This window comes from Pseudoliparis swirei, chromosome 6 (genome assembly GCF_029220125.1).
Source record: "Pseudoliparis swirei isolate HS2019 ecotype Mariana Trench chromosome 6, NWPU_hadal_v1, whole genome shotgun sequence".
NCBI classification, from domain to species: Eukaryota; Metazoa; Chordata; class Actinopteri; order Perciformes; family Liparidae; genus Pseudoliparis; species Pseudoliparis swirei.
The window spans coordinates 27,796,203-27,822,057 of record NC_079393.1 but is presented as its reverse complement, the minus strand read 5'-3'; the positions used below and the strand labels follow the sequence as shown (position 1 = coordinate 27,822,057).

Here is a 25,855-nt window from a genome sequence, read left to right as displayed (position 1 = left end):
AATTCACACTGACTTCAAAATGTGGACAAAATCCAACAAGAATGTTTTAACCTTATCGAAATAAGGTAGCCCTGAAAATTGATGCAAATAAGTAATACATCTGTACTACAAAAAATAATTGGGTTAATTGCAAAACAAATCCATTTGGAACACACCAAGACGCTAGAAGAAGGTAAATTGAGCCGAGAAAGTTTTCATCATAAATCTGCCGCAGCTTTAACGTGTTCAGAGAGGCCGGCAGCCCGAAGCGTTCGCCAAGACACCCCCCCCCCCCCCCCACCACCACCGTGACCTAGAAATTCTTTGGCCGTGCGCCATATCACGGCGACCCTTGCCCCCGGCTTTACCACGCCTGAGTCACCGCTCCCCCTCCCCCGTCATGTGATGGAGGTGAGGTCATCAGCCCGTTGGCTATTGTTGCCGCTCTGGCTTCTTTTCCTGGCAGCGAGCGTCGAGGCTGAAGCTCGGCGGCAGTAAATCCTATTTCGGATTACATAGAACGTCCCTGTTAGTCTCTGCGGCGGCACTTCACACGGCATGTCAGATATACTCCAGATCTAAGTTCTTAAGAAGTAAGAGACACGCCTTTTATTTCTAATTCCCATCGTCAAGAACTTGATGAATTCCAGATCATGCCAGTTCCCCGGCGTAATCTCCATAACGATGTCGGCACACACGGCCAAGTTGGTGTTTGGTGGTCGTAACGTGACAAAATGTGTTTGTTCAAGTGCTTCTCGCCGGCCCTTTGACACGAGTCCACTGGGAGACTGATCAACGCATCGCAGCGGTCTGGAGTCAATGATCTACCCCACCCCCCCACACACACACCACCCCCACACACCCCTGTGCAGGTTTGTTGACACGCACAACAGAGCAGATAAGCGTGTTGACGGTGCACCTCTCGGAGACGATGTCGGACCCAGTGTCGCAGTTTACCTTCAGAGGCGAGCAAATATCCAGAGGGGGCGTGGCTTCAGACTCCTGTTCATTCAAAAAGTGTGTCTAACTATGGGAGGAAGTTTCTGTTTCCTGTTAGGAAATGGAGCGGGGGAGGTGCGTTTTTGTATTATTACGGAATGTGACATTTCTTCTGTGCTTTGACATCGATTCAGAGCCAAAACAAACGGACCGCTAAAATAGGTCAGAGGAAATGAAACCCGATGGAGGGTCAATGGGACCGCTGGCAAACCACACGTGATGATTGAAAGATGAGCGTTGCTACCGAGTAGCATTGATTGTGGTGGACGTAGTCATAGTAACGTCGCCCATTGGTTTGAGCATGCTTTGAGTTTAGCCTGTTTTGCCCGTCCGCCATCTTGGATTTCATCTGCCGCCATTTTGTTTTTTTGCACCCAATAAATGAAAGTGACCTTATTTGAACCGCCTCTACGGTGATGTGAAGACGCCGTATACGCCCATGCTAAATATCTGTCAATGGCCGTGAAGGCCGCCCTAAAGATCCCCCTGGTTTATGGTCTGTTTGACTCTGAATGGACCATTATGTGTCTGTTAGTTAGTAGAAGAGGTGAAATGCTGTCCCCTATCTGTTTGGAGCATGTGACACATTGCATCTTTTTTTTAATCACATTTCATGTTGAAGAGAAATACTTGAAGCCAAGTTTCCAGTTTAATTTGTACAAGATTCAAGGTTTTATCTGCCATTTGTGCCCTAGACCGACAGTCCAGACCCGTTGGAAATGTGGTGCAGGGCTCTCTTAATCAACAGTTTAGAAATAACACTATGACAAGAAAGAAAAATCTAAAAGAGAAAAATATATACAGAAGGTGGTCATATGTACAAGACCAAGAAAGGTTCTAGTATGTACAGTTTTGGATATAGTTTTAAATTACAGCTAGTGATAAGTGTCGTGAGGTATTGATGTGTTATCACTAGGGCTGTCAATCGATTAAAAAAAATTAACTAATTAATTGCACATTTAGAAATTCATTAATCGCGATTAAAAGTTATTTTTTTCTTCTTTTTAAAGAAAAACTTCACACAGAGCTGTATTTTTAAAGAGGCTCCTACCTATAAAGTGCCAGCGAGGTATTTAATATCGTGGATGATAAATTGTTTCTTCAGTGAAACATCCAGATTAGTAAAAAAAATGAAGTATATTTGAGACTCCATTGGTCCTGTCATCTTTAACATTGAACAGCAGCAGAACCAGTGGCCTTGGTAACTGACTGACATTCACATATGTCCTGTTAACCCTCTGGAGGCGGGGGGCATGTTCTCCATTTTACAAAAAATGTAAATTCACCTTTTAAAGGCTTTTGCATATGACACATACCCACGTGTACATCAAACATTCCAGAACAATCTCAGCTCTATTCAATGAGGCTCAGTTGTCCTCGCGCCGTGTTCTTTGTCTTCTCTTCCCCCCCCCCGTCTTTGTGTATCAGAGGGGGAGACGGGAGGAAGGAGCGGAGGAGGAAACCCGACTGATTAATCCAGGAGTTTAAACTGATGTCTGCTCCGTATTTTCGCGGAGGACTCATAGTTTTAAAAACGGAAACAGTGTCAAATCGCACTGCCGCTGTTTGACACTCATGAATACCAAATTTGCCCTGAAAAACTCGTCAGTGAAGTTGAGAAAATCACCAAATCAAAGACCAGGAGCTGGATTACTGACAGCAGCTCACAGACGGCCTCAGACTGTCTGTCTGTGCTTATGAACTAACTACAAGCTCACAGAGTTCAGTCACAGCCATCACACTGACTGGAGTCACATGACTTGATGGCATTGTGATGAGAGCTGAACTTACATGAGTTGCACTGACTGATCATTTTGTCAGTGTCGTGTTGTAAAGTAAACAAATACAACATTTATATTGGTAGTTTATCCAGCTGCTCATTGCAAATGTGTTTTTTTCTTGTTCATATTGTGTGCGGTGAACAAATATCTTACTTTTTATATCGCACTTAAATTCTGTGTTCCTGGTCTCATCAATTTGAAAGCTGGACCAAAGTGTTTTGATTTCATTCAATTAGAATTAGGCCAAATAAAAAGCCTCAGTGTACCTCGGTATTATAGGTAGATCTTGCCGGTCATGAAGGCGGAGGTCAGGGATCTTGGGCTCAAAAAGGTTGGTGACCACTGATTTAAAAGGTTCGTAGTACCTGAACCAGCTGTGCCGACGACAGTAAATACATGAGGGGTATCTACGGGAAACTAGTGACCGGACCGTGTGCTCTGGTCACTCCATTGAAACCAGAGAAGACGTGTGAAGTTCCATTCTTCGCCTGCGTCCCCTAGAGTCGGAGCGCAGTACTGATCGTCTCCATAGTGCAGTCGAGTTTTGTTTTGAGAAATCTGGCACCTAGCCTCGTTTCGCTTGAGGGGGCTTCCTGCTGGGTGCTCGGTGTGAAACACATTCCCTGGCCAGTAGCCAAGGACTCCAGCCCTCAGATCCAAAGCTTCGTCTCTACAGCCGTTTATCTCAAGGTCATTCACTGAAGAGGGTGAAGATGTGCAACGCGTTACAACGATACTCAAATCTCTCAACAGATGTGGGCAGTTGGACGAACTCGGTGTATCGGAAGAGTTTCGGTTGGAGAAGACTTGGGTTGAATGCAGGTTAACAAGTCTGTGTTGGGCGGAACCCATTGGCCGAAATGCAATCTGAGAACCAATCGGCGATCGTCTGATCACGATGTCATGTTTCAGCTTGTGAGCTGGCTACTCGTGAAAGGTTCTGACCGTCGGTTCTCAACCAATGCTGACTCACTAATGTTCCTTGCTAAACGGGGCAGAGGGGACCTGGAACCTCTTCTGGGGAAACTCTCGTAAAAGATGTGTTTCTGTTTGAGTTGAACTGACAAGCCACCATTTACTTTTGGTTTCGCTGAGACTCCTCTGGACTCTTCAGCTCTGGCTGTTAAGATCCAGCTCCACCGGCCCGTTTGAGTTTCCCACAGTCTCAATCGGTCCTCTGCTCACGACTGCTGCCCATTTGGTGAGACGCCTGGGCGCTCTGTCTTCGCCACACAATGGAGTGAATCCGGAGAAGCCAGCACACAAACACACTTCTATTGTTTCTGGCTCTGGGGCTCGTTGTTTGTGTTGGAAAGAGAGAAGGTCTTTCACGGCCAACCTCGAGCCCCCCTGGTGGGCTCCATGGTACTTGTGTTGTTGTGTGACCTTTTGTGTGTCTCTGAGACGACGGGAGAAAGACCCATTTTTTCCCCCTCGGCTTCAGGAACTTCTACCCTGAGTGGTCCGACTCCTCCCGGGGTTTGAGTCCACCTCTTGTGTTCTCCTCCGGCAGACCCGACTAACCCCGACCACAGCTTTTCTCCCATCCTTCTCCGTTCCCTTCAGTTCTGGATTGTGAGAGATTAAACGGCCGAATACAAAAATACTGGCTGCTAATACAAAAGCCGAGTTATCATTTCTCTGTGCAGAAGGAAATTAAATGTGTTAAAAATGGGTGTATGTATTCGTACTCTCTAAGATCTTGTGACGGTTGCTCTATCTTTTAAAGTCCTGTGATATTATCTCGGGTTTCACAGGTTTTCTGATTACAATCGGATCTTCATTGGAAGGGTCCGATATCGTTTCATAAAATCTAACTATGGCTCTTTTAACGCATACCTTTTCCCGCGAACGAGTGAAGCTTTAACCCGGTCGGTCTCACACAGCCAGCCGTGATCGGCCAACGGGAGACTACCCACCTCAGTTGAATCAAGAAACGTGTGGAGAATGTCCCCTGAAGGCACCGCCAAGTCTGAACGCAGATATCTGGTTGCTATTTAGAGATGGGACGGCATTTAAGAAGCATATAAAATGTGTGGCATCGGCTGGAAATATCATAAATCTCCAAACATTAACATTAAAGATGGTGTGATGAACTTTTAACCGGTTACGAAACGGTCCCAAAGGAACATTGACGCCCATATGTGACCTCCATCGGAGAGAAGTTTCTTTCTATATCGTTATTCTTGATGCTCGTCAATCATGCAAGTTCACCAGAAGGACCTTTAGCTCCGACTCCAGTGGGATCCAAACTAAAGTGGAAATGAAATGGGGGGCCCAGGCCGCCATGATGTGCGCCGGAGACGTGGAAAGTCTAAACGTTAACGTGAACCACGCTCTGGTCCGGGTCTCGCTCCTCACGCTCGTCTTTCTTGTTTCAGCCGTGGTGGGCAGAACAAAGCTCTCGGCCTCGTTCCTCATTCTTTGTCTCATTCTGTTCATTTAAATCTGTCAAATGTTTCCGCTGCTCAGTGTCTGTCCTGTTGTGTGTCGTCAGGGTGCGGAGGCCTTGGTGTTGGAGAGTGTGATGTTTGCCATCTTGGCCGAGAGGGAGCTGGGACCTAAACTCTACGGCATTTTCCCTCAGGGCCGGCTGGAGCAGTACATGCCGGTAAGTCACCACCCTGTTGCTCATGCACGTCTCTTAGAATGTGTTATATAATATATTGAGTTATTGTTCTGTACGTGAGAAGCAGATCTCAAAACTATGAATGTCTGATCATGTTTGTAATCTTACTTCCAAGATTCTTGAATCGTAGAGTTCCTGGTTTAATACAAAATGTATTAAAGAGTACTTTACTGGGCAATGTTCCTGTATAATCGCCTATGTTTAGTTTTTCAAGATTCTTCTTTTATGATTCTTTTGTTAAATTTGAAAAATAAGGGTTATAGAAAGTTATAATAAATAGTCTACTCTTGGTATCACAACTCGTATCCCTTTGTGCTAAAGTATTCTATTACTTCATAAGTAATGTATTTAATACCCATTCGTAGTTAGTTTGCTCCATTCGTATATAATCTACGATGTTCCCCATAAACATAGAACGTTTTTCATACCAGTACCAGAAATGCCTCTGGTGGAGCGTAACATGCAGGATCCATCAATCCAAGTTAAGTTATGAAGTTATCACGTGTTCAAACTCTTAGACTGCAGGTTGAAGCAAGAAACTTTAATAAATACAGTTGTTTCAATTACAACACAATTAATTCTAGAAAACCATCTTGACGTCGCGCGGAGCTCATAAATTGCTTCAATAGATCCATGTGATCTGGTTTGAAGAAGGATGTTCTGCTAGGTCATGGCCCGGCATACAATTCTACACAGTTTCTGAAAGGCACGTGGAAGGTGTAGTCGGTAGAGTGCAGATCACCGCCTGGTGCTGTCGTGTTGCAGGCCGTCACCGGCGGCATGAACGGGCAATAAAAGGTGTTTTGAGAAAGTGCGGGTCGTCGCGGCCACGAGAGATTCTCGAGCACGCAGCCATAACAGGCCACTCAAAATATTATGCCGTTTTCTGCAGCTGAATGCGAGATTAGTCACGGACAGACACACACACACACTTGCATATCACACACACACACCCACAAACGTATAAGCTTATGTCCAGACAACTTTGTGAGACTTTGAACCTAAACACTAAGATGTCCTGTGTGATTTCTCAGCATCAGTAGCCTTCTCGTATGTAAAGACGCCACCACGCTTACTGTGTGAATAATCCATTCACGGTGTGCCGTCGACAGAGTCGTAAACTGGACACCTGGGAGTTGAGCGTCCCGAGCATCTCATCGGAGGTAGCGGAGAAAATGGCCCAGTTTCACGCCATGAGGATGCCCTTCAACAAGGAACCCAAGTGGCTGTTTGGAACCATGGACAAGTAAGTCATTGGCGTCTGGTCGAGCTCTGGGCTATCCCAGCTCCACTTGTCCCGCCCCGTCCCAGCGGCGGTAGCTGGAGGTCTAGTAGCCGAGGGTAGCGAGCGATGACTCATCGACAGTTGTCTTATCCAATTATACTTCTGATTTAATGACTACGTTTATCTGTTGGTTGCAAAACCTTTGTTGGCGCTTGTTAGCACAACATTGCGCAACATTTGTCAGTGTGTGGTGTTAAAGTCCATTGTCCAGTTTTAGGGATTTTAATCATTTGCCGGATTATCTATTAGAAGTATTACTCATTTGTAATTGCCCCGTGAACGATTTAGAACATTTCCATGACACGAAACAAAAGCGTGAGAAATGAGAAACGTAAGATCAGTTTATCTGGATGTCAGGGAATCTGTTGGTGATCTTCTTCACTAGTTCATCTCAGATGCTCAACACATGAGTGTAGTTCCAATTCTAGCTTAAATATTGGTAAATGATGAAACATGGACTGACTCGGTGGCAATATCTACCTAAAGTTTACCAACGTTAGCCGCCATGAGCTACTGGTCATAGAAGACCAAGCTAGGTTGTAGCAGGGAATGTCTTGGATGGACTAAAATGGGGGACAAGGGATGTTATGTGAGCTTGGTTCTTTATTTGTAGGAAGAAACACGTTTTTTTTCCTGCCCCCACCGGCTAACGGTTGCCGATAGTAAGCTAGCAGCGTTCGCTGCGACCGCGTGCTCGGCATCTGTGCCGAGTTAACGTTGCTCACGGGGAACAGCAGGTCGTTATGCTGGTTTCCTCTGGTTTCGGTCCCTTTCTTTTTCTTTCTGCTCCATGTTTACCAAAATGAGTCGTACCGCCTCAGGGGGAGTATCAGTAAACGTATGCACGCACTCTTTGTTGGTTTTATAATAGCGGTAATGATGATTTGAGCCAACTAGAGAACACACTTTTGTGTTTATTCACACTTCAGTCAACCTACTGCATAAATACTCTGGATGTTTCCTTCAAGGTCACTGACAAGGCCGGTTTGGAACATGCTTTGAAAAGTTCTTGACATAACGCAAACTCAGATCTGAGTTGTATTATTGACCTTCGGACGTGTCACGTTTCTCACACACATAGAACTACTGCTATTCCTGGTGCTAATACCTACTGCTTTAGCACTACTACGATTAGCACGACTACGGTTAGCACTACTACGATTAGCACTACTACGGTTAGCACTACTACGGTTAGCACTACTACGGTTAGCACTACTACGGTTAGCACTACTACGGTTAGCACTACTACGGTTAGCACTACTACGGTTAGCACTACTACGGTTAGCACTACTACGGTAGGAAACGACTACGGTTAGCACTACTACGGTTAACACTACTACGGTTAGCACTACGGTTAGCACTACTACGGTTAGCACTACTACGGTTAGCACTACTACGGTTAGCACTACTACGATTAGCACTACTACGGTTAGCACTACTACGGTTAGCACTACTACGGTTAGCACTACGACGGTTAGCACTACTACGGTTAGCACTACTACGGTTAGCACTACTACGGTTAGCACTACTACGGTTAGCACGACTACGGTTAGCACTACTATGGTTAGCTTTTACACGGTTAGCACTACTATGGTTAGCTACGGTTAGCACTGTTAGCACGGTTAGCACTAGTACGGTTAGCACGACTACGGTTAGCACTACTATGGTTAGCACGACTACGGTTAGCACTACTACGGTAGGAAACGACTACGGTTAGCACTCCTACGATTAGCACTACTACGGTTAGCACTAGTACGGTTAGCACTACTACGGTTAGCACTTCTACCGTTAGCACTACTACGATTAGCACTACTACGATTAGCACTACTACGGTTAGCACTACTACGGTTAGCACGACTACACGGTTAGCACCACTACGACGGTTAGCACTACCACGGTTAGCACTACTACGGTTAGCACTACTACGGTTAGCACTACCACGGTTGCTTACAGTTACTCACGAGCACTACTACGGTTAGCACGACTACGGTTAGCACTACTACGGTTAGCACTACTACGGTTAGCACTACTACGGTTAGCACTACTACGGTTGCCGTTATCACTTCAATAATTTCTGTTGGTAAAATATTATTATTTTATCAGACTACTTTTTTGTTGCTTTTACAAGTAATCAATATATTATTTGTATAAGTCATTGGTTCTTTGTAGAAGAGGTTATCATTACCCTAGATTTGCATTGAGTGTGTAACGCCCTCGCCAGGTACCTGAACCAAGTCATGAGGCTGACCTTCATCAGAGACTCTCAGCTGCGTCGCTTCAACCGCCTGCTGGCCTACAACCTGCCGAAGGAGATGGATATGCTCAAGTATGAACGCACATGAACACAGAGGCGTGTGTCCAACACTTGGACAACGTTACATTGACTTGCATGCGTTTCTTGACCTGAACCATAAAGCCATCACCTTTCTGTGTGTTCAGGTCTCTGCTGGATTCCACGCGCTCTCCTGTCGTCTTCTGCCACAACGACTGTCAAGAAGGTGAAGCCTATGGATGCCGATGGCAACACAGCTGCTGCACATTAGCGTTTCTCTCTCGTTAAAAAAAACTAACTTTTTTCGTGCGTCACTTTCAGGAAATATCCTGTTGCTGAAGGGCCAACAGAGCTCCGACAAACAGCAGCTCATGCTCATTGACTTTGAGTACAGCAGATACAACTACAGGTAAGTCAGCGACTACTGTAACACAGTGAGTTGATTCTACTCATGTTGTATCTGTGTATATACAGGACTGTCTCAGAAAATTAGAATATTGTGATAAAGTTCTTTATTTTCTGTAATGCAATTAAAAAAACAAAAATGTCATGCATTCTGGATTCATTACAAATCAACTGAAATATTGCAAGCCTTTTATTCTTTTAATATTGCTGATTATGGCTTACAGCTTAAGAAAACTCTAAAATCCTATCTCATAAAATTTTAATATTTCCTCAGACCAAGTAAAAAAAAGATTTATAACAGCTGAGTGTTTGTCAAGGCTCAGGAAACCCTTGCAGGTGTTTCGAGTTAATTAGACAATTCAAGTGATTTGTTTAATACCCTACTAGTATACTTTTTCATGATATTCTAATATTTAGAGATAGGATATTTGAGTTTTCTTAAGCTTTAAGCCATAATCAGCAATATTAAAAGAATAAAAGGCTTGCAATATTTCAGTTGATTTGTAATGAATCCAGAATGCATGACATTTTTGTTTTTTTAATTGCATTACAGAAAATAAAGAACTTCATCACAATATTCTAATTTTCTGAGACAGTCCTGTATATATCTTCTTTCTCTGTGCCATAGAGCTCAGTTTTCATTTTTATTCGTATTAAATGTGCATTAATCGGCACTCTAAAGAAGCCCCCAACAAATGCACTATGTACTCCTGTTTAAGTCATGTTTACTAAAAATGAGAGTGCCAGAAATCACTATTAGGACCAGTCATGAAGGAATAAGAGACCAGTTTTGGTCCTTTTCATGGGATTTGTCAAAAATGATGGTAAATATAGAACGTTGCTTGCTTTTATTCTTCAAGAAATAGCTTAAAAAAACAAAAAAGATACCTCGGTACTGTGTCACCTCGGTACCGTGTCACCTCGGTCGCGCGTCAGCTCGGTAGCGCGTCACCTCGGTACAGTCTCGCCTCGGTAGCGCGTCGCCTCGGTACAGTCTCGCCTCGGTAGCGCGTCACCTCTGATCTTCCGGCAGCTTTCACAATGATTAGCAGGTGGAGCAAGCGCACCAATTAAATAACATTTATTTTGTATAGCCCAACGTCAGAAATTAGAAATTTGCTTTCCACATACGACATCCTCTGTCCTGCGACCTTTAACGTCAGCGTTTCCTTTAACTCCGCCTCCCACGCCACGCCACATTATTTCTTCAATCATGATTCATCCATACTCTCGTTTATCTGATCACGCAATGCTGTTGAAATTAGGGCTGCAACTAACGACTATTTTGATAATCGATTAATCTGTTGATTATTTTTTCGATTAATCGTATTAAAAAAAAACCCCACTAATTTTCAACCCATTATTCAAAACGGGGTCCGTACGGTCATGAAAAACCCAAAATGATGGAAAAGTAATGCAAATGTGTTATATTCAAATGTTAATTTACACAGAATATATACTGTATGCCTTTTAATTCTACATCTTCTCACTTGTTCATGTATACACAGAGTTTTCACTAAATGTTTAATCATGGAAATTTGGTTTAAAATCATGGAAAGGTCCTGGAGATCCACTGGTCAGCATGTGGATGAACCCTGTTCATTGGTCATGTGGATGAACCCGTCACTAACAGACTGACAGCGGTTTACTCTCCTGAGTTGGCTATTTATGGGTTAAACGCCTCATACGTGTGGTGAGGGGGCGTGGCTTATCTCCGTTGCCTTTCTCCGCGGAAAAATATTTTCAGCCATCCGCCACGGAATAAATAACCATGTTTTCTACGTTATACTTCTTGTGGAAATGCCACACGTCGTGACATGTAGCGCCCTGGTGTCTGGGTTCATAACGTCACCCGGAGGCGCACTCAGCTCCGTGAATGTCTCCGACTACGTGAAGGACTTCCGCATCCAGCGCCACGTGAGCAGCAGCAGCCAATTAGATTCATCAACAGAGGAGCAGCTCAGCGCTGATTGGCTCTCACAACGCAGCGTTCCGTCTCTCTCTCCACTCTGGTTTCTCCTGCGTCGCTCTGCGATCAACTCAACTTTTTTATACTCCGTGACTTATTGAGTGCCGTAATAATCGCGCGACGCAACGAATCGATAATGAAATTCGTTGCCAACTATTTTAATAATCGATTTTATCGATTCGTTGTTGCAGCCCTAGTTGAAATCTCTGTTACACTTCCTCATCCTCTTGTTTTGCCAGAGATGAAGGGATAGCGTCTTTGGGGACTTAGAAAAGCGCTATAGAAATCTGAATTATTATCAGAGATGAAGTAACACTGAGCCGGAGAAGAAGCTAAATGTGATGAGGGATGAGAAGGAAAGGAATGCAGCCAATAGGTTCCATGTGGGCCAATAGGGACGCACGTATCCAGGCCTGTTGTTGCCCCGATCGGAGGCGATGGGGAATTTCCTCTCCAGTCGAGCGCAAAGAATCTCTTAACAAGCTCATCTAGCCGCCACTAGATGATAACAATGGGACCGGAGGCCCACACCTGAGGCTCCATCAACCTTGGAGAGACTTCAGACGTGTTCAGTGGCTTCGCGTGTGAATTCCTGAGTCGTCGGTTCATGTGAAACTGGTCGGCCTTGGCTCTGTTGATCTCAGGCGAGCGTCCCCCTCTCTCTTTCCCTTCGGCGTGGCCTCTTTAATTCTCCTCGTCTGTGGGCCAGCGAACACGCCAACACCCCACATAACAAGCGTGTAGGCACGTGTGCCATCACGTGTGTTCAGGAAGACCACGCACACTGTTCTTAAAAAAACCTTTCTGTCTCATTGGCTCATATCCGCTGGATGTGGAAACAGAAGGGGGCGGAGTCGGGTTCACAGACTCCCTCGGAGAGCACTGGGAGGATTTGCTGATAACGGTGTGGGAACTAAAATCCCAGACACTCACTGAAGTTCCTCAAATAGTTGCTCATAGTGAAAGTTAAGTTATTTCTTAATGATGACAATTCCTGTGTTTGTTTCTTTTTGTATACCATGATTGCAAATTCGATGGTCGGATACCTGCACGGTGTCTTTCTCTGTGGTGCTATTTGGCAATTTGTGCCAGAGAGCTTCTTTCCTGCCTCATCGGCCATGAAACAAAGGGCTTCACGTCACATAGGGAAAATAAATACCACTCCACTCAAATGTCCGAGCCACACGGAGCCAGATCTCAGTTTGTATGAGCGTGAAGGCGTCACCGGCCTCTCTCTCTGACTTTACAGGGGATTCGACATCGGCAACCACTTCTGTGAATGGATGTACGACTACAGCTGTGAGGAGTTCCCCTTCTTCAAAGTGAACGCTCAGGCCTACCCTTCCAAGGCCCAGCAGGTGTGTACGACACGCCGAACCCCGCCCGGTTCTCGGTTCTCTCGCTTTTTTGTGCCGTCGCTCACTCGTCTCGTCTCCTCGCAGCTGCACTTCATCGAGAGCTACCTGCGCGACGCCGATCGAGGGTTCGACAACCTCAGCGAGGAGGACCAGATGAAGCTGAAGGAGGAGATGCACGTGGAGGTCAACAGGTGAGCTCAGACGTGGTGGCTGACTTTCGTTGAACAGACTGGTCACGGATGAAGTTGGAGGCCAAGATCAATTTAGTCGAGTTATTTATTGGACATGAATCACGGGAGGAAAAGCTTAGTTTGCTGGACTGCAGAATTCCATCAACTCGCTAAAGAAACTACAAGACCTTTACACCCTAAACCCGCCACACACATCTTTATGTCCATTTATGGATGTTAACCAGCTTATATTTAGGTTTTAACCTAGAGGTCAGTTATTTACATTTCAGGGAGAGATGGTGAGCAGAGGCATACGAGACATAATTCGATATATGGAGATGGTCAGAACATAGACATAGAAGACATTGATCATATATGGACATGGTCAGAACATAGACATGGAAGACTGATCATATATGGAGATGGTCAGAACATATACATGGAAGACATTGAACATATATGGACATGGTCAGAACAAAGACATGGAAGACATTGATCATATATGGACATGGTAAGAACACAGACATGGAAGACATTGATCATATATGGACATGGTAAGAACACAGACATAGAAGACATTGATCATATATGGACATGGTCAGAACATAGATATGGAAGACATTGAACATATATGGACATGGTCAGAACAAAGACATGGAAGACATTGATCATATATGGACATGGTAAGAACACAGACAAAGAAGACATTGATCATATATGGACATAGTCAGAATAGACATTGAAGACATTGATCGTATATGGACATGGTCATAATATAGATGTTGAAGACATTGATCATATATGGACATGGTCATAATATAGACCAGGGCTATTCAACTTCAGTAGCAAGTGGGCCGAATAAGAAAATCACGGGGGGTGTGAGGGCCGCACAGAATATTGATCAAATAATGGCTAAAAATGAAAAACGGTAATGTATATTTCCACAGGTAAACAGTCACACACGGAAATGCGTCGGTATTGTGTGGCAAAAGTGTTGCGAACAAGCATCACTATAAACATGTTTCAAAGTGTAAATATCCGCTCAAGGTAACCAGTTGTTTCAGATCCCTTCAACCAAACTGTTCCCATGAAAACATAAGAAATGTGACTTAATGGATCAATTGATAAATTACTTGGGCTGAAACTAATATCTGGTGGCGCAGCGCACAGACTGCACGTCTTTGAGTGCAGACTCCTTTTGCGTGAAAGAGATCGAAACCAGGTCGGGCGATCTTTTTATTTTTTCTAAAATGTATTTCTTCACCCGTGGCTGTGATGCACTGCTCACTTATACAATCGTAATCGCCGAAATGCATATGAACGGTGGCTTGAAGATCTCCAGCAATATGTTTGTGAATGTGTGACGAATCTGGTGAGCGAGACAGAGCCCCGCTGCAGATGTTAAGAGAACACAACGCACGCGCAGGGAAACCAGTAGGTTTGAAAACCAGTAGGGGTGTAACCAGTGGTGTATAAAGTACCCACAAGTCATACTTGAGTAAAAGTAAAGATACTTGACTGGAAAATTACTCAAGTAAAAGTCACCTATGAGAATACTACTTGAGTAAAAGTATTAAAGTATCTGATTTTTTTTTTTGTACTTAAGTATCAAAAGTAATTTTCTGATATTAAATGTACTTAAGTATTGAAAGTAAAAGTAAATGCTGTTAATAAAAAATACAAAGGGTCAGAATTTTTTGAATTATGAAGTTTATTTGTTTGGGTGCTGTGGCCGCCATGAACAAGCAGTATGAGCTAATATGAACTTAGCAATATATGAATACTATGAAATTACTAAAATATAAAAACACGATTAACACAGAAAAAAGCAGAACCAAAAGTAACAACCAGAATCATCACTTTAAACTGAACAAATTCTTGTTCATCTTCAAAAGAAGTTGATTTTCAAAATGGACAGATTTCAGTGTCGCTCTTCTGGGGCTGAAGACGAGTCCTGCGATACTGAAGAGCCGTTCACATGGTGCAGGTAGAGTGTGTCTAGCTTCACAGGCCCTGATGGTGCAGGTAGAGTGTGTCTAGCTTCACAGGCCCTGATGGTGCAGGTAGAGTGTGTCTAGCTTCACAGACAATGATGGTGCAGGTAGAGTGTGTCTAGCTTCACAGGCCCTGATGCAGGTAGAGTGTGTCTAGCTTCACAGACAATGATGGTGCAGGTAGAGTGTGTCTAGCTTCACAGGCCCTGATGCAGGTAGAGTGTGTCTAGCTTCACAGACAATGATGGTGCAGGTAGAGTGTGTCTAGCTTCACGGGCCCTGATGATGCAGGTAGAGTGTGTCTAGCTTCACAGACAATGATGGTGCAGGTAGAGTGTGTCTAGCTTCACGGGCCCTGATGCAGGTAGAGTGTGTCTAGCTTCACAGGCCCTGATGGAGGTAGAGTGTGTCTAGCTTCACAGGCCCTGGTGCAGGTAGAGTGTGTCTAGCTTCACAGGCCCTGATGCAGGTAGAGTGTGTCTAGCTTCACAGGCCCTGATGGAGGTAGAGTGTGTCTAGCTTCACAGGCCCTGGTGCAGGTAGAGTGTGTCTAGCTTCACAGGCCCTGATGCAGGTAGAGTGTGTCTAGCTTCACAGGCCCTGATGGAGGTAGAGTGTGTCTAGCTTCACAGGCCCTGATGCAGGTAGAGTGTGTCTAGCTTCACAGACAATGATGGTGCAGGTAGAGTGTGTCTAGCTTCACGGGCCCTGATGATGCAGGTAGAGTGTGTCTAGCTTCACAGGTCCTGATGATGCAGGTAGAGTGTGTCTAGCTTCACAGGCCCTGATGCAGGTAGAGTGTGTCTAGCTTCACAGGCCCTGATGGAGGTAGAGTGTGTCTAGCTTCACAGGCCCTGGTGCAGGTAGAGTGTGTCTAGCTTCACAGGCCCTGATGGAGGTAGAGTGTGTATAGCTTCACAGGCCCTGATGATGCAGGTACAGTGTGTCTAGCTTCACAGACCCTGATGCAGGTAGAGTGTGTATAGCTTCACAGGCCCTGGTGCAGGTAGAGTGTGTCTAGCTTCACAGGCCCTGATGATGCAGGTACAGTGTGTCTAGCTTCACAGGCCCTGATGCAGGTAGAGTGTGTCTAGCTTCACAGACAGCAGCACACAGTTGGGAAGCATTTCAGCAAGTCAACGTGATCCACGTCTCCATCCAGCTGTTTGCTGCTGTCATGCGCTTGAGATGAAGAAGAAGTCCTCTTCATCAGATGAACTGGACCTGTTGGCATCACCTAGCTGCAGGGAGGGTTCTTCCATGTGCTGCTTGATGTAGTCCATTCCTGAAATAGAGTGAGAGTATTATAGACATTATAGAATTAATAACACTTCCTAACATGTCATGACCCCAACCAACAGTTTTGTACAAAATAGTTTGTTTTAATTTGAGGTTTATACATTTAGTTTCATGCACTGTCCGTGCATCCAGAGTTGATTTGTGAATATGTACTTGTATCTCTGTAGTTAAACACAACAACAGTCCCAAATCAATATCGTCGGCATTACTGGACCGTCACTCTTATAATATTAATACAAATAATGATAATAATGCTGTAATGATTAGCATTATATTATAGCTAAGACTACTCAAATCAACAAATTCTCACAGCTGTCAACACTTCTTCAGCTCATTAACTCGCTAGAGATCCGTCTACTCCACTCACGCAAATTGTCTCATTTAATTGACGATAGCTAACGAACGTTAGCCTAACGTACAACATGCGTTGGACTATCAGACACCTGCCTCCCCTCTCCTGCCAAAGATATAACTTACTACAATCCTGAGGGCAACACTGCTAGATATCTTAACAGGTTTATGATGATTATCAAAACTAAACATTAATGTTGCGGCTCATGGGATTAATCTTAATTTACCTCAATGTGTTTCCTGAGGTTGGCGAGTTGTTGAAGGCCAGTATCTCCGTAGCTTTCGGTCGGCATTAGAGGCACTTCATCCGGTAGGAAGAAACTTTCACTCCGACAAAAGAAAAGAGTTCGCCCAAATATGGCCACAGACGTTGATCTTGGTCCCCGTGGTTGTTCGAGTAGCTTCCATTGCTGCTCCACATGAAATGAGTCGTATCTGTAGCCGCTCGCTCGCTCGCATCCTGGGCATCACCGGGAAGAGAAAACACGCGGCAAGGACCACTGATCCCCAACCTGGTGTTCGTGCTGCGTTCAGGTGCGCTGCGGTGTGTTCCACAACAGTCCCCGATGTGCTGCGTTCAGGTGCGCTGTGGTGTGTTCCACAACAGTCCCCGATGTTTCTCATGATTATTTTTTCCCGTAGTAACGAGTAACGATACTGTTTCAGGGGAAATGTATCGGAGTAAAAGTACAAGTTTTCATTGCAAAATGTAGTGAAGTAAAAGTAAAAGTAAACAGAAATATAAGTAGTAAAATAAAGTACAGATACCCAAAAAAAGACTTGAGTAAAGTAACGAAGTATTTCTACTTCGTTACTATACACCACTGGGTGTAACACCGGCAACCAACACGGGTGCGTAACATAAAGATGTAACCATACAGGTTTGGTTGAGGCAACAGTGAAACTCAATGGCTCTGGGTTAGATGTCTCAATGTATAAAAGAGGCGTGTCCGTCAGTTTTATTTTTTCTTACCAAGCTATACTGATTTGCAGGCAGTCTTGCGGGCCGTAGTTAAACTCAAACGGGCCGTATCCGGCCGTCGGGCCGCTAGTTGAATAGGCCTGCAGTAGAATGTGTCCAGTCACACAGACTTCATCTATGAATATCATGTGTAATTCTACAAGAAAGCCGTAAATATAAGCGAATGCGTTGTGTTGAGACGTCTCATAAGCTGCTACACTCAGACATACACAGTTATCAATCCAAACATGAATACAGGAGATGAATAACAGATCTCCACACCAGTGACGCTGTGGTTTGTCTCGGCTGCAGGTTCTCCCTGGCGTCCCACTTCTTTTGGGGCTTGTGGTCCATAATCCAGGCCCGGCTCTCCACCGTCAAGTTTGGTTACATGGTGAGTAAAAAGTGTGATCACCTTGTTGCTTTTTAAATGAAAAGGAAATGACATCGCTTTAAGAGTACCATGTGTATGAGAGCTGTAACCTTCTCAGGTGCAGCCCCTTGTTTCTGTAAATGTCCGTGTGTGGAGCAGGCAGCGCTGCAGTGTGGCAGTTGAAGACACGAGGCATCAGTATTGCCCTGGAGGTCGATGCAGTGTCAATACTGGCTTTATATTATAATCGCTCATTCACACACTGCATGCTGTTGAGCTGCAGTTCAGCTTTAAATATATATTTTTTAAAGCTCTTAATCTCTAGTCGGCTGCTTTCTTCCTGTTTTACAAAAATTCTTAATCATATTTCAGTACGAGCCATCTCTCTTGAAAAATAGGCTTTTCTGGATAATTCACATTTAAGATGCAGTCAAAACTCTTTCTGTGTACACGCACATGCGCACACACACACATTGTTCAAATGGTTGTCAACTTGAATTATAATTCTAGTTGTAGGTAGACACGGCTACACTTTGGGGACATTTGTATGTCAACACATCGAGAATATACATTTTTGATGAAAAGATTCAGGTTTGAATATTTGATTGTGAAACATGCCGAGTAGATTTTGAAGTGGATGTAAAGAGATTAAACAATAGCATGGCCATCTTCATCAGTTTATATGCTCCTCCCACTTTCCAGTTTTTTGCACTGACTGCTCACATTAAAAAAGTCCATATTCCTTTAGTGGGTCGTCTTTTATTGTGAAACGTTTGCAAGAAATGTTTTGTAGATGGCAGCAGTAAATGTGATTTTGAAAGTCAAATTAATTAGTGAAAAGAAGAAGATGTGTGGTTACCCCGAGTACAAGGCGTTCCATTCTGTCCATATATATATATATTTATATCTCTATTAATGTGTCCTCTCCTGTGTTGTAGGAGTACGCCCAGGCCAGGTTTGACGCCTACTTCCAGCAGAAGAAGATGTGGGCGGTCTAACGGCGCCCCGCGAGGGGACTTGCAGGTTAACGAAGATTTGACTCCGCCCACCACGCTTTACTTGCGCTCCCTGTCTCGAGGGGATTCGATGGCTACCGTTGGTGTCGTGTTGACCAAACGGCCAGAACTCGATCACGTGGCTAGGCGCTTAAGGTACGCCCCCACCACCACCACCACCACCCCTAAAGCTCCATATGCAGCTCAAAGTTTACACTGACTCCCAGAGAGCCCCCCCCCCCCCCCCCCATGTAGAAACTTAACCACAACACAAAGAAACACTGACTTGTACTAACCCTCATCACAGCTGCTCTCTGCTTCTGCCTTGTTGGAACCATGCCACTAACACCAGGGTGACGTTTGGAGCAGGGTGGGGGGGGTACAGCTAAATTGGAAATGTTGACATTGCATCAATGTGTGTGTACTGGTCATTCCCTGTTGGAAATTACCATAATGTGATCTTCTCTTGGTAGATTGCTGCTCACAGAAGCAGCCAGTTGCTAATTATGTATATTGTATATAGACCTCAACATGCCAGTAGCCCCCCCCCCCCCCCCGTCTGTTACCGACGGGCCGGCGGGTTGGCTGGTGGATCCATAACTTGATCGACTGGTCGGAGTGCCGTCTACACTTGTAGACGGCACTCCCTTGCTGCTTGTTCGATTTGTCTTTTTTCCTTTATTTTCTATTGTCATTTGTATTTTTACATTTGTTTCTTCTTTTTTGGCCAGCGCAGTTACAGTCGTGTTATTTGCAAATCTGTGAATAGTTGCGGTTCATTTTTCTGGGGGGCCGGTCGAACATCGCCTATTAGGTCTGGTTCTTGGTGGCTTCCCAACTATTGAAGCGGTTACGCTGACCAGCTGTCACTTTTACTGACTGATGTTTGGTAGGTTTATGGTATTATGAAAAATAACTGGGACACGTACATCCCGATGCATTGGGTATTAACACCTGCCCTCTGATTTAGCCCAAAAGACATTCAGCCATGCTTTATAAGCCTGGGAGAGTGTCGCTACGCAGCTAACGGACTCTTATTTCTGCTTTTTTACTTTTATATTTCATCGCTGCATGAAAGAAGAAGATAAAAATGTTGCAAAGTGCGCGACAGCCTTATTGTGGTCCTGTTCTCTTTGCTGATGACCGGGGGTTGTGCCTACTGCCATCGTCGTGCCCACGCTCCGGGACATGGACCCAGACGGTCCCGACACACTGGCGTTCTCTGGCTGTTGCTGTATCTGCTAATGAGAGCCGAGTCCTAGCCGGATCGCTGTAGCATGCTAACAATCGTACTCATTGCACCTGTAACAAAGGGAGTGCCTGGGCTCGCCTCATCGGTTCTGCTTCGTCTTTCTTCTTTGCGGATTAGAGTTCTAGATTGTTTCTGATGAGAGAGAACTGTGGCCCAAACATCGCGAGACGAGTCCAATTCTACCCGGACGGCAACCTCCGTTTTAGCCGAGTTCCGCCAAATGTCTACGTCACTCCTCCACAGTCCAAATATAGTCAGAAAACAACATGGCGACGGCGAAATAGCCAAACTCGAGGCTTCGTGACAGCGGTCCACAAGCGTTACGATGACTACGTCCACTTCTTGTACGTCCTTTGATTCTACCTCACCCCATCAAGTCATCACAGGGCGCGTTCGTAAATAGCCAGTCGGAGCGCTAACTGGACCTTCACTTACACATTTTGCTAACGCGTGTGGAAATGAAACGATATTTCCTCAGACGACAGCGCGCTGTGTTTGATTGGATTTACGAATGCACCCTCACGTGCACCGTGTATTACCCACAGATGGGCAGATTAAAATAAGTCCGTAACATCTTTACTCTGAGTTTATTATCATCTTTGCTGGGCACGTCTCATGTAAGTGAAACATTTAAAGCGATTTAAATTAGCAAGCGCAAGCTAGCTCACCACAACGGGAGCGGTGACTATTGGACTTCATTATGAATAAATATTAGTCGCAGCAAACTTCTCCATGCTAGAATCCTATTTTTCACATTTCATTACAGTGAATAATATCGGACTCAAAAGTACCTTTCGCTAAGGCTAACCCTTCAGTAGCTGTTGCTAGCCGTTGTGCTTAGATTTTTAGCGTTAGCTTTGTCTAGCCAGCTAACGAAGCGCAGGTTCCGTGTGTTTGCTCTCCCCCGGCTGACTTTTAGTTGTTTCCAGATCATTCTTTTTAATTCAAGAGCCTCTGTAAAGAAGAAGGGCTCTTAAATACGCACTTTACCGCTTCAAACGTGATATTGGTAAAATACTGAGACTCAAAGCTTCGGTTAAATGTTTCAGGAAAAAGAAAGACGTGGATCAAAAAAAGGAAAGGAGCAGCATTCATCTTGTGTTTCAGTGTAGAGCCACTTGGCCCTCGTATTGTAAGTATGATAAAGAATAATATACAGTATGACCAGACTTTTTTGGGGGTCTAAATGCCTTTAAACTGGGGGGGGGGGGGGTGACGAATTTACCACTGCAAAATACTCGCCTGCCAATGTTTCATCTAAATTATTCATCGCGACAGCAAAAAACTGAAAGAATTCCGTGACTTTGTTGTCACGTGACATTTGTTAAAAACAGGACGCCGTGGCTAACGTTAGCCTAAACTCTGACCGCATCCAAAGCCAGCGTCCACAGTTCGGTCAATGCAACACAGTCGGCTTGTATTGCTGCTTTATTTTATTTTAACAGACTCTTAATAAATCATTCTCCAAACTCAATTTTTTTAATGCAGTGTCCCTCTTCCTGCACACCATGTGGGACGGGCCTGTTCCGCCAGGTTACAGGCGCTACGCCATGATTGGACAATCACCGTTTGGGGGAGGGGATTCGGCAAAAGGTTTGCTTTAGGTAGTTTGGAGTCGTACCGCGTGGGAATCCTAAAGTCGATACTCGTTTTTCCACAAAATGTCTGACTGACAACGGAAAGGCCGGCGTGCGTAGCCGCGTCTGTTGCTGTTCAAATACCGGCGGTAGCGTCGTGTTTACGCCGGGTCCAGACTCCCCGTGTACCGGTGAGCACCGGGACTTAGTGCGGAAGCCACCTAATAACTTGTGAAGCCGGCTGTGGGCATTACCTCATGGAGCTGAGGGAGCCGGGCTGGACCGTGAAACTAGACTAGAGCCCACTCGGCTGACCCCGGAACCACCCAGAGGGGTCAGCAGCTCCACTGAGGCACTTTTGATGGACCGGAAAACACATATGTACAATATATTGACTTTGTCTGTGAAACATTTGGGGGTTGTTGAACTGTGACTGTTGTTGAACTGTTAGTTTCATTTTTCCATGCAAGTGTATATTTTTATTTAATATTTCAATGTGTTTACTCTATAGTTTTACAGCAGAACGTCTCGTGGATTTTACTGGACGACTATTACAGAAGTGTTACTGCTGAATTTAGCTACGTCTTCATTTTAGCACCTATTCTTTCTTTATTTTTTTAAACCATTAAGTGGCTCTGTTCTGTACCAACATTAGTATTGATGTTGTCATTTATGAATGAGTTGTATTTGTCCTTCCCCACATGCTATTTCTCTCGAGTTAATTTTTTGTTCCTTTCCATGATTTCGTTGTATTTGTTGGAGAAAAGAAATGACACCCTGATCGTTAACGACACCTGGACACTCGACCAAAAGAACTACACATTTAGATCCGATCGGTTCCAATCAAACTGATCCCTCCCGAATGTGACATCGGTCCCCAGCCACAAACACCCTCGCTTCGGTTCATACCTGGAATTAAATGTATGTAATATTCCATTAAATTTATTCAAATATAAAGAATCACAAACTTGTAAATTTTTTCATTCTTAATGAATGTACATTGTGTTAATGTAGTTTTGTTTTGTTAAAACAACGACATTCTTTTCTGTGAAAGCACCCACATGCGGCTAATTAATAACCTTTGCTATCTATGCAGCTATACTGAATGCATATGTGCTATAATAAACTGTGTTTGGGTGAACTTGGCTGTAAATGTACATTTATGCTTTGCACAAACAAAAATAAAGAACTCAAATGACGCAGCAGTGTTTATTTGTCATTTGGTTGGACAAGTACCAGAATACTTTTGACACTTTTCAGGTCCAACACACTTGTGATGGAGCAAACTGCTTTTTGGGTTAATAAGTACAGCTTTTCATTATTAAATATTTATTATCACTTGGTGGTTATTATTGAATATATCCGCTATAAGAGCTCCATTGTTGCTCTGTTGGTTCAGTGCTTTGGACTGAATAGCGTGGCAACGTTGGCATGCTATGATCACGCTTTGCACGTAAATACACAAAACAAATGGGATAAAACTATTCACACATACAATCAGTGATTGGCAGCAGAAGATACTGGATCAATTAAATTCCTTGTGACGACTTTGTCGTAAAGGAACCCTTTGTATTTCAAGGAATTTTTATTTTCCTCTTATTTATTGTCTTTGTTGGCTTTATCATATCCCAAAAGTTGTTCAAAAATGTAATATTGTTGGTATAAAATGTCTCTATAGCGCCCCCTAGATTCGTAATCGCGTTAAATAGCTCACTATTTTTGCTACCAATGACTGATTGACCTGAAATATGTCACATGTCCACTTGGACCTGCTCTACAAAAAAGTCAATGATGGCCATAAAATGCGCCATTTTGAATTTTTATAAAAAACCCCACATCTTTTCCATTCTCTCCTCAACGTTGAGTCCGATTCTAACAAAACTTTGAGGGCCATTATTGGTTCAATGTCATCACATGTTATCAAAATCTTGTTGATTGCTTGTTTAGAATATATGGACCAATGAACTTCTAAGGGGTGTGGCCTAATATTTAAAGACACATAACTTCCATATCACTTGGCCTATCCTCACTAAATTGCTAGCCTGTGTCCACATGGTATCCCTTAACGTACCCTATTCTTTTCATAGTATTTAAACTAGAAAAATAGCTGTAGTCCGTCCAATTATGAGTTAAACCGTCTGTTGCATGATTGCCAAATGAGCTCAATACTGTTAAATGTCTCGCCTTTGCACTTAATCTGAACTTGTCAAATCTGTTTCATCTCTACTCACCGGCAATGATCCTCCTTCTGGGTGTTCCTCATTGAAAATTGTGTTTCCTCTTATTTCTCCAATTACCAGGTCAACCGACTTTTACCAGGCTTAGAGTCGGTCGCGCGTAGTCGTCGTGGTAGATCGCATGTCATTACTTGCATTGGGTCCTATGCGTATTAAGGTGTTCTCTTCCCCACGTCTTTGTTCATCTTCAGCAGCAAACGTTTTGTTGTTGATCGTATCCACACAGTATCATGTCATCTTTTCTCGCAGATTAAGCGCACTTATCGATCTCCGGGACCGAGCTCGCGAGCTCCGTCTCGTGCGCACGGGACTGGAGCAAAAAGTGAGGTTCGATTAAGTCACTTGCTCGCCTGTCTTTCAGTCCGGGGCGGGTTGTATTCTGTCCCCTGCTGTCCTCCCCGCCCCCCCAGTCTCATCAGAAACTCACGAAGTCAGCCTGGTTTAGTCTTGGTACAGAGGCTGCTGGACTAGAAGAGGCCTTAGATTGTTAAGTGGAGTGTTGGTTGACAAACAAATAAGTTTACTAACATATTTCCGGTTACCTTTATTTTTTAACACATTTTACCCCCTCCAGAAAATTTATTAATCATATATTAAAAATTATTATTAAGTGAATTAATTTTGTTTGTGTTTTACCTAAATTGCCCTTGTTTGTTTTAAACTAAATAAAAATTCCTATAAATAAATAAAAAGTGAAACAGAAGCCTATAGCTAATACAGTGAAAACAGTTCAAACAAACATTAAAAGAACAAAACATTAAAAACATTTGAAGTGTAAATTGACCTAAAAGGTAAACAGAGGGTTATAGATGTTTAGGATGAAGATGATGTGTGTGAATATAAATAAAAACTGCTATGCCTGCGCTGCTGCATTGCAGCATGTATGTAGAGAAATGTATAAATGTATATTTTCAATATAAAATTTATGTTTCACAAAATATAATGAATATCGATATGTATGTGATTAATCATGATTAATCCACAAAAACCTGTGATTAACCCGATTAAAAATTGTAATCGTTTCACAGCCCTAATTTAAACATTAGGGGGCGCTGCAATCAATCGCTCAATATCTGCATTTTTAGCCTTTTTTTACATTTCGGGGGTTGTAAAATAGCCAACTTCTCCTAGAGAGTAAACGTGATTCATTCCAAAGTCGGGCAGAATGACATTAAGACTTTAGCAGTAAAAAGATTTCAACAGATTCCAAAAATATAAAACTATTTGCGGTCAGCACAACGGCAAAAAACACCATTCGCCAAGAGAATGAAAGTTGTTTTAATCCTGAAAATACAAAAATAATCATGCATAATGCTGGTAAAGTCCTGAGCACATTTACATGAAAAACATTCAACATTCTTATCACCTAAAGCTATAAACATACTTTAGTATAAACAATATATTTATACAACTGGGTCTGCAGACCTGTGGGTTATAACTCCGCTTTGGAAACAGGAGATCTGTGTTCGTATTCAGATGGGACACATTTATTGCATCACTTCTTTTTACATTTAATTCACAAGATGTGGTCTACACTTCACGTAGAGACACACGCTGCGTGAATATGTTCACGTAGTCAAAGCGCCACCTACTGGCTCAACTGGGCATTCCTCGTATCTGCCCCAAACTTGTCGTGCTTGTTACAAGTCATGAGGATATTGACAAGCTTATTTTCACTCAGTCAAAGCGCCACCTAGTGGCCAAAGAAAATCAGCCTAAAACGCATCAGATTCACATGTAATGTACATGATGTGGTCTAGACTTCACGTAGAGACACATGATGCATGTATACGTTCACATTATCACAGCGCCACCTACTGGCTCCACTGGACTTCCTCCAATCTGCCCCAAACTTAAAGCGCCACCTAGTGGCCAAAGGAAATCAGCGTTACGTGACAAACGGTAAAGCGTGATCCACCCTCGGAGTCGAGCTTCATGAAGCTGCTCATCCCCGAGGTCGAGATGAGCT

At 43.8% G+C, this 25,855-nt stretch overlaps 1 protein-coding gene across 1 annotated transcript in view; it reads left to right on the top strand.

The window, feature by feature from the left end:
- chka (choline kinase alpha) overlaps nt 1-22,848 on the top strand; it is a 28,251-nt gene extending 5,403 nt beyond the window's left edge. The window contains exons 4-12 of the mRNA XM_056415946.1: nt 5,257-5,370; nt 6,501-6,634; nt 8,895-8,999; nt 9,113-9,171; nt 9,267-9,354; nt 12,569-12,677; nt 12,762-12,868; nt 17,765-17,846; nt 18,764-22,848. Of these exons, the coding sequence (XP_056271921.1) occupies nt 5,257-5,370; nt 6,501-6,634; nt 8,895-8,999; nt 9,113-9,171; nt 9,267-9,354; nt 12,569-12,677; nt 12,762-12,868; nt 17,765-17,846; nt 18,764-18,823 (858 nt within the window). The 3' untranslated portion in view covers nt 18,824-22,848. The remainder of the gene's footprint in view (nt 1-5,256; nt 5,371-6,500; nt 6,635-8,894; nt 9,000-9,112; nt 9,172-9,266; nt 9,355-12,568; nt 12,678-12,761; nt 12,869-17,764; nt 17,847-18,763) is intronic.
- The last annotated feature ends 3,007 nt before the right edge of the window (nt 22,849-25,855 follow it).